Consider the following 13,986-nt stretch of genomic DNA (forward strand, 5'->3'; position numbering starts at 1 on the left):
GGCATGTATATTTGTATTATCACAGTGTCCTTTGGTTTAGTTTCAAGTTTGACTAGTATTATTCGAGAGCTATATTGCACATATCCCTTGACACGTGAGCCATAGTTTTTCCTCAAAATTATTCCAACTCCTCCCATTCCCGGTCTATCTTGGTCAGTTCCGGTGTGAATGACTCTGTATTCTCCAGACCAGAAATCACCTGGTTGGGGCCATCTCATCTCCGATATGCCCAGGATATCGATTTCCAGTCGCTCCATTTCAAGTTTTACATTTTCTAGCTTGCTACACTGAAGCAGTGTTCTCACATTCCAAGTGGCTATGTTAAAATTGGGATTCATTTCCTTCACGTTGTCTATATCTTTTGCAGTCCCCACCCGGAGATCCGATTGGGGGACTATTTTATCTCCGGAAAATTTTACAGAAGATACTGACATGGTTTACTGCTGATGCTTGGGATAACCGTAGTTCTTTAATGTGGTGGTTTCCCGTTGCCTTCCACATCCTATGCCGTTGACCATGAGCTGGTTCTTCTGCCTTTGGAAATGATTTCTCATTTCCAGGGCAAGAGGGTGCCCTGTCCAGCAGATGCTGGGGTGATGACTTATCCCGGTCATCCTTCGGTCCCTGTCTACGTTAGCCATCATATGAAGTGATGTTGCCCACTCTCTACCGCTTGGAGGTGTAGATCAGGAGTTTTCCTTCATCAGGTCTAGGACCTTAATGGCATTTCCTAGTCCCCTCCAGTACTTTAGAGTGTGGGGTAATTTTTCAAATTGCTTAGCTTCAACTAGGCCAAGTGTGTTACAAGTGAATGTTTGATAGAGGTGTGTTTTTCAGTACTTTGAAGTGAAGCTAGGATGTCTTGTACTTCCACAGCCATTTGCTCATTATTTGCAGCCACCACATAACTGTATTTAGTTTTGTTCAAGTTGATGTTGTTTCTGAGATGTGATGCAATCATTCCGATGCCTCATTCAGAAAGTCAGGATCTCCAAATCTCATGTGTAAACAAAATTTATTTAAACATTTAACTTAACAGTTAACTCCACCTAATAATCACAATCCCAAAGCTGTTGAGAACATTTATATCTATACTTCGTTTTTAGCTCAGAGGCAGCATGGAGAATCAGAGTTTACACTTGACACATGAAATATTTAGCAGATGATTCACTGTTCATATCGCTGTCCACATGTTGTCCTCTGTCTTTCGCATGTTCATCACTGTATTCATCTTCACTCACTGTCACGTTGTCAGGAGGTGCTGGTACCAGTAATTCTTCACTACAGTGCACACAGAAGTCTTACAGAAGATGGGGTATTTGGTTATTGCACAACTGTTTTGTGTTGTTTTTGTTGATGATTCCAAATATTTCTGTCAGACAGAAAGAACTGTCTGTAGTGAGATTTATTGGTTCTCTCCAAATCACTGAAATAGCAACAATTATGTGACGTGATCTTCCTAACCAGACTGTCAGAAATTTAACACTCATCAAAGAGTGTATGTGGAAGTCTCATTTCTTTTCTTGGTCACCAACCTTACAGCAAAAATTAATTTTGTAGCTCTTATTTGCTACAAAATTAAGTTTCTGTTTCAAAACTAACTCTCCTCAGATGTAATAAATATAATTTATTCTGCTTACAGAGGTACATAGCATTTCTTTTGAATAAATAAAAACCAAGTTTGTTCACGAACGTAGAATAACAAAATAACAAACAGTCACTTACTACAATTGTTGTTATAACTCTAAATACAGAGTCACAAGTGGCAACTAATGTAACACAACACAATCTGACACACTGCAGCATGACTATTCAGCAATGTTGCTAAACCTCTGTCATTTCTGGGAAGTGTCTTTCTGAACCAAGGGTCACACATGAGAATTCTTTGTAAGTAATTCAACCAATTTTAGAGAAGACATCGGCAGTATAACTAAGCCAAACCACAGAAGAATACCCAAAGTCTGATGTTTTCAAGAATTATGATACACAGAGCAAAGCATGTCAAAGAACTGTAGTCTGATGGATAAAAACTGATTTAATTTTCAATCACAGGTCCCATAACTGTGATACGACATGACAAAAGTGCTGTCTATCAGTGTTAAGGGCATCTTGTCTTTGTCAGATGTTATCATACATTATGAATGACTGCAGAGGGTATTTACTATGCTTTACTCAAGTCCTGAAGTCATGATGCCATGCCACAAATTACATTCTAGTGTGAGCCAGTTGGTGAAGCCACAGTTCCACTGCTCTGGTGGCACCACTGCTCTGGTGGCACCATAACAATGTCATAATAAATTTCTCCCACAAAACAACTGTGTCCAAAATTCCTACGAGTAATACACTAAAATTGTTTCTTTTCGGTAACCAGATCTACAGCATATAAATATTTTTAGTGAAAATGATGCTCTTACCAGTTTTAACACAGTTTCTAACAGTAGCTGTTAAATTCAAGCAATGTTAAATGTCTTTCTTCTTAACTGTAGGTGAGGTACATCCAGTTATAAGATATCAAACAATGGAAAATCCAGGATGCAATGTAACAATGTTATGAGAAGGAAAGTTGCTACTCACCATATTGCAGAGATGCTGAGTCACAGATAGTCACAACAAAAAGACTCTCACAATCATAGCTTTTGGCTTCATCAGCAATAGACACACACACACACACACACACACACACACACACACACGTTTCCTGAAAGCTTCAGTAAATTTAAAAATACATAGCACCATGACCACATTTTGTTAACTCTTTTTTTCCCACTTACATTGATGGGCTTAACAAAGTATGCATTGTCTGTAAATATGCGGAAAGTCTTATCCTCGTAGAGCAATGCTAGCACTCAAATAGTGTGTTATGTTATATAGTCTGCTATTTCCATAACAATGTGTGTACAAACCATTTTTCTTTAACTCTCTCAAGTAATGAATATCCTTCAAAATCATCAAGAATATACTACCAATCACAGAAATTCTTTTATAATTTGAGTGAAAGGCACACTCCTCCACATCTCTCCTGATCTCTGTCTATTCCATTATGAGACTGAACTAGTATGATTTACCTTGACATTGCTCTTAGTTTAGGCAACATTTCTTTATGAAATTCCTAGATTATTAGCAACTTTTTTTAAAAAACATGAATTGCATATACACTCTAGTAATAATACCTGTAACCGCCGCTGTAGTTCTTCACTAATAGCACTAGACAGGCTGGTGGCACTCATATTACTACTCAGACTGGCACACGAGCTACTTGAAGTGCTCTTCTTTAAAAGTGGCTGACACCTGACCTGTAAAATTAGAACAATGTAGAATAATACTCACAATAGTTTGTTTCCAATGTGCTATAATCATAGCAAACATTTGATAGACCGTGAACAAGATGTCCCATCCACTCCACCCCCCACCCACAGGTTTATGAAGCCAAGTTCAGGATGGATGTCATGCAAATAATTTTAAATACACAAACATGCATAACAATAATGTTCACCAAATGAATTTATTGTCATGATATAAATTTGAAAGGATATACAAATGTGAATATGATGCATGTCTGAAGGGCATTGAGCACCATGTATGACTCAAAGACGTGATTTAGAAAAAATCCCACCCCCACAGTGCAGTCTGTATTAGAGTTTTGGGATTTTCAACCTTCTCACTAATTAACAGATCTTGAACATTTGAATGATGTGTTCTGCTTTAAATGGAAGAATAAGATCACATGAAAGTGTACTTACTTGCAGACAAATGAGGGTTAGGTAAAAAAAATGTGAATGCACAGCAATTTTTAATCAAAATAAAACTTATCTAATGCTTTGTGAAAATCATGTACTGTAGACTTATGCACAAAACCTACACCATCATTTACATGATGTGATATAGATGAAATAAAGAAAATCCAAATCAAGATGTCTCCAAATGAGACATAATGGAAAATACCCTGATTATAAATTTTCATTTATATTGCTGAGCTGCTGTATTTACAATAATGAATAAATATGAATGGAAATAACCATTTTTCCATGCATTTGATTAAGTTAGAAAACAAATATTTTTTTAACAAGTGGGGATGATTTTCAAGAGGTGTGCATTTAGTCATTCATTCATCATGTTGTGTGAATTCCATCAATAAGGAGAACCTACGGGATGTGGAATACAGACCTGTTCACAATACACTACTACTTCTCAAGTAGCTTTGAAACTGAATATTGCAACTTGTCGGTAGTTAACAGAAATTTTCAATTGTTGAAGCTAAATAATCAGATAATTTGTGGAAAGCTTTAAGTTGCTTTTAAGCTTGTTGGGATTCCAAAAGTCTTGCTTTATGGTATATTGGTGCTTTCTGAATATATTTGCACCAAAGTACTTCTACAGGAACACAATTTTTGTGTTTTGTATTGTGATTGTGGAAATCACAATTCAGCTGAAATGGTTTTTTTATTATCAGCAACAAAAATTATGGAATGGTTATACTGAGAAGTGAGTGTAAGGATTCCAAGTCTTACTTTATGGTAGATGGATGCTTTCTGAATATATTTGCACCTAAGTACATCTACAGGAACATTACTTTTCTGTCTTGTATTATGATTGTGGAAATAATAGTTCAGCTTAAATGATTTTCATTTATTATCAGCAACAAAAATTATGGAGTGGATTACTGGAAGTGAGTGTAAGATTTCACTTCCTTGAAGACAATGCTTCATGTTACGTGGTTATCTACTTTGTGAAACATTCTTATTGCTTACTTCTACTGAAAAAATACTTTATTTACTTATGTTACACTGTACCAGGAGAAAACAATGTAAAACAGCAGGTAGTGAAACATGTAAGAGTAGGCAATACCTTGTCTTTAGTCAACACAATGAGCAAGACTCTTAAGAGTAAAACATACAGAATTGCACTTCTTGATTAGTTAAACTATGTGCTGACTTCATTTCAGCTTACTATCCACATGGACTTCAAAGAATCTTACACAGTGTTTCATTTAGTGTATGGTCATTAATGTGTACTTCTCGTTCTAGACCTTTTGTACTTGTTTGAAACTGTAGAATATGAGTCGTTGTGAGGTTAAGACTCAAGCTGTTTGCTTTGAACCAGTTTTAGACCCATACACCTTCTCATCTGAGCAATATGTGGTAAGGTTCTTTGGACCTTGCTTGTATCAGCAGTAAACATTACAGTTTTTGAGCTTTACTAAAGGCATTGGATGATTATTTATCTAGGTCACGAAAAAGAACAAATCACGCACCAATATTTATTGGGCCTCACATGCTCTGTTCCCCCATTCAAACTTACAGTTTCATACATGTGGTATGATCTGTCATTGTGAATTTATGCTTTCTGTTATGAAGATAAGTTTCCTCCAGTTCAAGAGGAATGTAATAACTTTTTTATGGTATCCAAAGTGTGAGGCAAGTAGTAAATTTTGCTTAGAAAAATGAGCCAATATTCTATTACAAGTCACTGTCTCAAAAACTTTTGAAAGATTGAAAGGAGTGAAATTAGAGGTGATTTGCTTATCCCCATTTCACACGTAACTGTAAGTGCAATATATTTAAGTCTTTGAGGTAATATACACTAAAATCATATTTCAATAGTGATGGAGACATCTATTATTATTAAAATTCTTATTTAAATGGTTTATGGTTGAGCTCAAACAAATAAAATTGAAAAAGGAAATTACTACTCCTAACTGACACAGGGGATATTCAAATCATAAGAGGATGCAGTAGTTCATCCATAAACCCATTGACAAAACTATATTGTCAATATTACATCATTACCTGAAAATTTGATTCTCTCAATGTGCTTATGAGCTACCTTCTAGTTTCTTGTCTGAAGACAGACAGTGATGAGTGAAATCAATAATCTCGTTTAGAAGTTCTATGCACTTGTGTCAGGTGATCAAATAATTTCATATCCTTCATTCTGCTCAGTTTTACCCATGCTTGTTCTAGGGGGAAACAATAAGCAAAGAGCTGTAGGAATGTGTTTAAGAATGACTTAATATATGACTTGTAGAAATCTCCCCAAGACTCATCCTATAATTTTTCTCTCAACAGTATAATTACATTGTTGTTTGTGGCTATTGATATAATACTTCTTTTCTATAATTTGATGTAATTAGTCAGCATATTTTATTGCAAACGTTTATGTCACAGTCAGATAAAACATTGATATCATTTTTACATCTTAATTACAGAAGGTTGTCGGATCTAAAAACAAATGGTCAAGAAAATAAAATAAAACATGGACTGTAGTAGGCTACAATACAGCCTACTATTGACCATGTTTTCTTTTCATAAGCATTTAGAGGCTGTGGATTACCACAGAAACAAACATTTAACGAACTGTCAATGACTGTTGCACTATGCTCTGCAATTCTTGTAGAGAATTTTTTAGTGGCAAGTAATGTCAAGACAGAAATTAACAATCCTTGTCCTTGATCAATACTGTCTAACAGAAAGTCAACATTAAAGTCTCCACAAACAACGAGTTTTCATATATGAGACTGTAGGCTTTCCCGGCATAAACTATTGATGAAGGTTTCTCAGGTCTCCAGCTGGGTGATAGCATTGATATCTCGTGACGTTTCGGGAAGTGTCATACTACCCATCTTCTGGCGAAGTGTCGAGATTTGTGGAGAGTGGGCTATTTATATGCACGGTCGCCCCCTCCACTGCACCTCTGGTGGCTGTGGTGTACCAGTGGCGTGCATGCTGTGGTGGGGATGGCAGTCGCCCCTAGGGGCGGCATTCAGTTCTCGGTGTAAGCGTTCTGTCTTTGGCAATCCGTCAGGAGCGCACCTGTCAATGTCCTCCGCCGTGGATGCAAACAGAAGATTTACACCGAGAACTGAACACGGCCACTGGGGGCGACCGCCATCCCCACCACTGCGCACAGGCCGCTGATCCACCACAGCCATCGGAGGTCCAGTGGACGGGGGCAACCGCACATATAAATAGCTAGCTCTCCACAAATCTCGACACTTCGCCAGAAGATGGGTAGTATGACACTTCCCCAAACGTCGCGAGATATCAACGCTATTACCCAGCTGGAGACCCGAGAAACCTTCATCAATAGTTTACGCCAGGAAAGCCTACATCACATATACGACACCTCTACGGGGAGGAAATAGCCTGCAGCTTCAAACGGCTGTAGAAAGAATGCACCAGGAAAGCGAAACTTGTCAGCACACTGGCTTTCCTACAGCGCTGTCGAGACGAGAACATCTTACCAAGGTTTGCGGTGATTCGATATCCAGTAAATTCGAAGAAGACCGACCAGATATTACGACGAGCAGGCATGGCCTTAGTAAGGGAGCGCATTCATTTCACTCGGAAAGGAGTTGATAGAAATGCGCACACCCTCCTCACATGCCACCTACAATTGGCATTACCAATGTCATTACCAGCATACCTGTGGGAATGGGCCGACTGCAGCACATACTCCAACAGTGAGGTACAAAACTGGGGCTCTACATCTAAACAAATCGGCAAATTCAGCAGACTAGCCGGGACTCAGATGACAAAAAAGGAGATGAATGTCACCAGAGCCGTGGTCAGTTTGACTGGAAAAGAACTGGACACTCCACAATAGCAGTCCTCAAAAAAAGGATTGAATTTTGCCCCCGTCCCCAGAATGATCCCGAAACAAGACATTATCAGCGGCGTGGAAGAAGCAATACGAGGGCTTCCAAAGGAGGAAGCAGCGGATGTCAGACGGGAAACTTGCAGAATAATCGACAGATCTTGATTACCTAAAAATAACATATCTGCAGAAGAACGAGCAGCTCTCCTGTCCCTTAGAGATGACCCTGATATAACGATCCTACCAGGGGACAAAGGGATCCCTACAGTGCTATTAAGTACTGCCGAGTACCGGCAGAAAATAAACCTTCTGCTACAAGATGACACCTACAAGATGCTGAAGAGTGATCCAACCCCAATGATGAGTAGAAAGACGATAGCTCTGCTGAAGAAATCTGACCTACCTGAGCTAATGAAGAAGCAGCTGCACCCCGGAGCGCCAGCGATACCACACCTCTATGAACTCCCAAGTGTGTGTGTGTGTGTGTTTGAGGTTTACGGGCGCTAAACAGCGTGGTCATCAGCGCCCAAACGCATAGAAACAGGAACACAAGTGGTGAAGGGATGAAGACGGACGGCTAAAAGACACAGGCCTGACGCAGTTCCAAATGCGCACATACAGAGGCAAAACAAGAGGAGAAGAAACACACTAAAAAAGGAAAGGAAACACAAGGAAAAGAGAACAGATACCGAAGGGAAACAAGGAGGTAATCGTGACTGGCGGACCTCTTACCTAAAACCCGGGTGAGCCAGTCACCCAGCAGCACATTAAAACCTTCTCCCTAAAATCCGAGGCAACAGATTGGACAGGACACAAAACCGTAAGACCTTAACCACAGTCGCTGCGTCGTCTTGCAAAATAGAGGGCAAATCCAGTGGCAAAGAAACCACCGCCCTCTGGTCAGAGAATAAAAGACAGTCAAGTAAAATGTGGCGGACAGTAATCTGGACGCCACAAGCACTGCAGATTGGGGGGTCCTCCCGCCGGAGTAAACAACCATGCGTGAAGGGACTGTGTCCAATGCGGAGGCGAGTGAGGAGAACCTCATCCCGCCTGTATGACTGGTAGGACGTACGCCATGGTCGCGTAGTGGCCTTTACCAGACGCAGCTTATTGTCAGAAACTGCCAACCACTCCTCTTCCCATTGATGCATAACACGAAAACGCAAAATGGAGGTTACAGCATGGAGGGGGACGGCACATTCAACAACGTGAGGGAGGGAACATGCATCTTTGGCAGCCACATCCGCCAGTTCGTTTCCCCTAATACCCACGTGCCCCGGCACCCAGCAGAAAGAAACCTCCTTCCCCTGCCGTTGCAGGTGGAGTAGTGCATCATGGGTGTTCTGGACGACCGTATCCACTGGGTACAAGTGTTGCATGGTCTGAAGGGCACTCAGGGAGTCAGAAAAGATGAGGAACTTAAGACTGGTAACACATCTCATCTGCTCCAATGCCCGCAAGATTGCAAACAATTCGGCATCGAGGATGGTAAACGCCGCAGGAAGCCGTAACTTGACGACTCGATCAGGGAAAACAACAGCACAACCAACAGAGTCCCCCTGTTTAGAGCCATCTGTGAATACAGGTACATGGTCCGGATGCTGGTTTAAAGTATCGTAAAATAAGGAGGTAAAAACAAACGCCGGAGTGCAGTTCCTCCGGTTCTCCAACAAGTCTAGAAGGATGCTGGGCCTCTGGAGCAACCAGGGAGGCAGGCGAGTAAAACCTTGTCGTTGGGGGGCCACACGTTCCACACCAAGGGACTCAAGCAAATGCTTGGCACGAATCCCAAATGGTCTTGTTGCCCTGGGACGACTGGAAAAGAGACGTTCCATAGGCGGTCGGGCAACGGTAGGGTACGCAGGGGAGGTAGGACAGGCAAGGAAATGACACACCCGTCGCACCATGAGGAGTTTCCGCCGGATGGCGAGCGGCGGTTCCCCTGCCTCAGCACACAGGCTGGGGATGGGACTGGTACGGAAGGCAGCAGTGGCCAGCCTGATACCCTCATGGTGTACTGCGTCAAGGATCTTCAGATACGAAGGCCTTGCTGACCCATACACGGTGCAAGCATAGTCAAGACGCGATCGGACGAAAGCCCTATAAAACTGCAGCAGATGCGCCCAATCTGCTCCCCAGGACCGATGGCTCAGACACTTCAAAATATTCAGTGCCTTCAGGGCCCGCACCTTGAGGTCTTTAAGGTGAGGCAACCACGACAACTTGGAATCAAAAGTGAGGCCCAGGAACCTAGCAGTGTCTCTAAAAGGAAGAACGGTGTCCCTCAGACGCAATTCAGAGGAGGTAAAAAGACGCCGAGAACGATTAAAATGGACACACACAGATTTGTCTGCAGAAAAGGTAAAACCCGTCTTTGCAGTCCATGCCTCTAAGCGCTTCATCGTAAGCTGCAACTGCTGACTAGCAGTGACAAGACTGGAGGAAGAACAGAAAACAGCAAAATCGTCCACAAACAACGAGCATTGGGCAGGACTTCGGACAGTGGACGTGATACTGTTAATAGCGACGGCAAAGAGGGTGACACTTAAAATGCTGCCCTGAGGAACACCATTCTCCTGCACGTACAAATCTGATAGCACATTACCAACCCGATACTGAAAGAGGCGGTGAGAAAGAAAGGACCGAATGAAGATGGGGAGATGGCCATGAAAGCCCCACTCATGGAGTTGATTGAGGATAAGGCGGCGCCAAGTAGTGTCATACGCCTTATTAATGTCAAAGAAGACCCCTAGACAATGCTGGTTATGTAGAAAGGTCTGCTGGATGGCGGCCTCAAGCAGGGTCAAGTTGTCTATAGTGGAACGACATCTCCGAAAGCCACACTGAGAGGGGCTAAGGAGCTGCCTGGTCTCGAGCAGCCAAACTAGGCGGCGGTTGACCATGCGTTCCAACGTCTTCCCAACACAGCTCGTCAAAGCAATACTCCGATAACTACTGGGATGCGTTCGGTCCTTCCCTGGCTTGAGGAGGGGAATCAAAATCGCCTCTCTCCACAAGTCAGGGTACGTGCCAGATAACCATATCATATTGAAACAGTCCAGGAGAACTTCCTTGGATGGCAGCAACAGGTGCCGCAGCATGCTGTACCGGATTTGATCATGACCTGGCGCAGTATCATGAGCCACAGACAGCGCAGAATCCAGTTCCCACATTGTGAAGGGGCAGTTATAGGGTTCAGAATTTAGAGACCGGAAGTCCAAGTGACCCCTTTCGATGGCAGTGCGGTAGCGGCAGAAATCTGGATCACAGTTAATAGTGGCGGTAGATTCCGCAAAATGCATGGCCAGTGTCTGGGCAATGTCTCTCGGCGCCGTGAGGAGACATCCCTGATGCAGCAATGCCGTGACAGGGAGCTGGCTGAGTTTCCCGGAAATCCTCCTGATGGCTTCCCATACTTTCGTAGAACTAGTGAAGTGAGAGATGGAATTCAAGAACGATTGCCATGACCGTCGTTTGCTCTCTTTAATCACTCGCCGCGCTCTGGCCCTTGCCACCCGAAAGGCCGCAAGATTGTCAGCTGAGGGACGGCACTTGAAGCGGCGCAGTGCTGCACGGCGGGTGCGGATGGCTGAGTGGCACTCAGTGGTCCACCAAGGGACAGGACGCCTCTTGGGATGACCGCATGACCATGGGATTGACAATTCAGCAGCATGTGAGATCACGGCTGCAACATGGTCTACCCATTCGTGGACGCTGGCACGGTGTTCCAAAACAGCCAGTTGGCTGAAAAGTGTCCAGTCAGCTCTGCAAAGGTGCCACCGGGGCAGCGATGGTAATGCCACAGCCTCATCCAGGAGGCGAATCCAGAGGGGGAAGTGGTCACTAGAATGGAGGTCAGCTGCAGCCTCCCACAGAGCAGAATCCGCGAGTGCTGGAGAGCAAAAGGAAAGGTCAATAGCCGATGACGATCCGGAAGCAGTACAGAAATGAGTGGGAGCACCAGAGTTGAGGAGGCACAGTTCTTCAGACATCATGACGCTTTCCAGAATGCGACCCCTGGGGCAAGTAGTCGGAGAGCCCCATAAGACATTATGAGCGTTGAAGTCCCCCAGAAGAAGAAATGGGCGGGGGAGTTGGCTAATAAGGTCCGTGAGAGCCTCAGAGTCTATCGCATCCGGAGGTGGTAAATAAACTGAACAGACTGTGAGCCTCCGACCCACAAGAATGTCAACTGCAACTGCTTGCAAGTCGGTGACGAGAGGGAGCTCAGATGAGGGGTGCATGTCATGGACAAAAACCGCAACACCACCCTTTGCCCTTTGGCCCGTCAGATCATCTTTTCGATATACGGTATAGCCGCGTAAAGAAGGAGAATCAGTGGCGCGAAAATGTGTCTCTTGGAGACATAAGCACAAGGGGCACTCTCGTATAAGGAATTGTAATTCGGCCACATGCGTCCTGAACCCATTCAGGTTCCACTGTAATATGGGAGCCAGTGATCAGGGTGGCTGAACTTTCACCCTGCCTCTGTGCTTTGGAGGAGAGACCGTACTGGCCGGAGATTTATTCCTGGGGCGAGAAGATCGCCCCCGGTCGACATCAATGTCCATAAGCTCCGATGACGACCCACGGGAGATGTCAGACAGTACGATGGCCTCGTAATCGGACCGACGCTGACTAGTCTCCTCAGGTGGCAGAACCTTCATCTTCCGAGGCTTTGTCTTGGGGGGCTTGGAATGCAGAGCCGTGTCAACAGTTGGACGTTGACTCGCCTGGGCAGAAGGCGCCATATGGGGGGAGGCTGGAAGTACCTCAATGTCAGCAACCACGGCCTTGTCCGATGTAGCGGGGAGAGCCGCAGATTGCAAAACAACCGCAGCAGCACAAGTGCACTGGCAAGCGCAGGTTTTAGTGCTAACACTAGCAACCTCTGTTTGTGTAGCAACAGTGGCCAGTTGTACCGGTTTTTGGAGAGTGGAAGCGAAAGATGTTGAAAACACAGGAGGTTGCATGGCCTTAAAGAGCTTCTTGGCCTCACATAGGGGATGCGCTTAGATGTTTTAATCTCCTGTATCTTCCGTTCTTCTAGATAGATGGGACAGATCCGGCTCCAGACAGGGTGACTCCCAGAGCAATTCACGCACTTCACAGGCGATGAACAATCGGCTCCGTCATGGGCAGGCTGACCACATTTACCACAAGTGGCTATCCCATTGCACCCCAACGTAGTATGCCCAAAGCGCTGACATTTAAAACAGCGCATTGGGTTGGGGAAATATGGCCGTACGGGCAAACGTAAGAACCCCGCTTTAACATGCTCTGGGAGTCTCGGGCAACTGAATGTGAGAATAAACGAGTCAGATTTGACGAGGTCCCCATTGACTCGTTTCATAATGTGCTGCACGTCAACAATTCCTTCGTCAGCCCACTCAGATTTTAGCACATCTATGGGGATATCCACCAAGTCCCTACACATCACAACACCCTTACTATAATTCAAAGTGGAGTGGAGCTCGGTCTCGACAGCGTACTCTCCTAGACAATTTGCTTTCCGAAGGGCAGCGACTTGACGGGAACTAGAAGTTTCAACTAACAGAGTCCCATTGCACAGTCGCTTTACAGATTTCAGTGTTCCTGCAATTCCCTCAAGACCCTTGTGGACGTAAAAGGGAGAAACCCTCTCAAAGCTACCCTCCTTCCTTTTAATAATCAAAAACACATTCTGATTATCAGCATGTGCTCCGTTACTACATTCTGTTAAATCTCTAGCAACACCAGGCGCTGGAGGACTCGCAGCGCGTAGCCGCTTTTTCGATGGGGTGTGTTTTCCTACCAGCGGCCCACCCAAGCCACTGGTAGGGGGAAATGTAGAGGTCGAAGGGTCCATTGCGGTCCCACGAGCAGCTAGGGAACTAAAAGTCCGCTCAGACAGAGCCCCGCATGCCTGAGTAAGCCTTATACAACTGGGGTGCGGCAGGTGCCCCAGAGGTTGCCCGCTTGCGACTGTTCCACCCCAACAGCCATGCATCTTCTAGGCGCGGAGCACACCGAAAGATTGAGGGGTTTTTATAGAGGTTGGCCTTCCTCGCAATCCAGGCGGTCAAGCCAAGATTACCATTCCCCGCAGCACAAAACATTTCACCGCCGCGCCGTACGGTGGTCGCTGAAGCATGTTCGGGGGTTACGGTGACAGGACACTGGCGGTGCAGACCAGACCCCAGCTCAGGACCCCGGGGTCGCCAAGCCCGTACGCAGCAAGTGAATGCTGAGCCCCTGGGGGCATGAACTCCCAAGATCCAAAAGGCAGGGGTACCTCTGAGACCAACTGTGGACTCCATCAATTTTCACAGTTACGAACTTGCTAAATACCTAGCGACACTGCTCAAACCCCTTGTGGGACACTGCACCCACCATGTGAGAAACTCAGCT

At 44.5% G+C, this 13,986-nt stretch overlaps 1 protein-coding gene across 1 annotated transcript in view; it reads right to left on the reverse strand.

The window, feature by feature from the left end:
• Positions 1-13,986, reverse strand: part of LOC126354581 (serine-rich adhesin for platelets) — a 381,497-nt gene that overhangs the window by 52,179 nt on the left and 315,332 nt on the right. Inside the window, exon 10 of the mRNA XM_050004327.1 lies at positions 3,171-3,293. Within this exon, the coding sequence (XP_049860284.1) occupies positions 3,171-3,293 (123 nt within the window). The remainder of the gene's footprint in view (positions 1-3,170; positions 3,294-13,986) is intronic.

This window comes from Schistocerca gregaria, chromosome 3 (assembly GCF_023897955.1).
Source record: "Schistocerca gregaria isolate iqSchGreg1 chromosome 3, iqSchGreg1.2, whole genome shotgun sequence".
NCBI classification, from domain to species: Eukaryota; Metazoa; Arthropoda; class Insecta; order Orthoptera; family Acrididae; genus Schistocerca; species Schistocerca gregaria.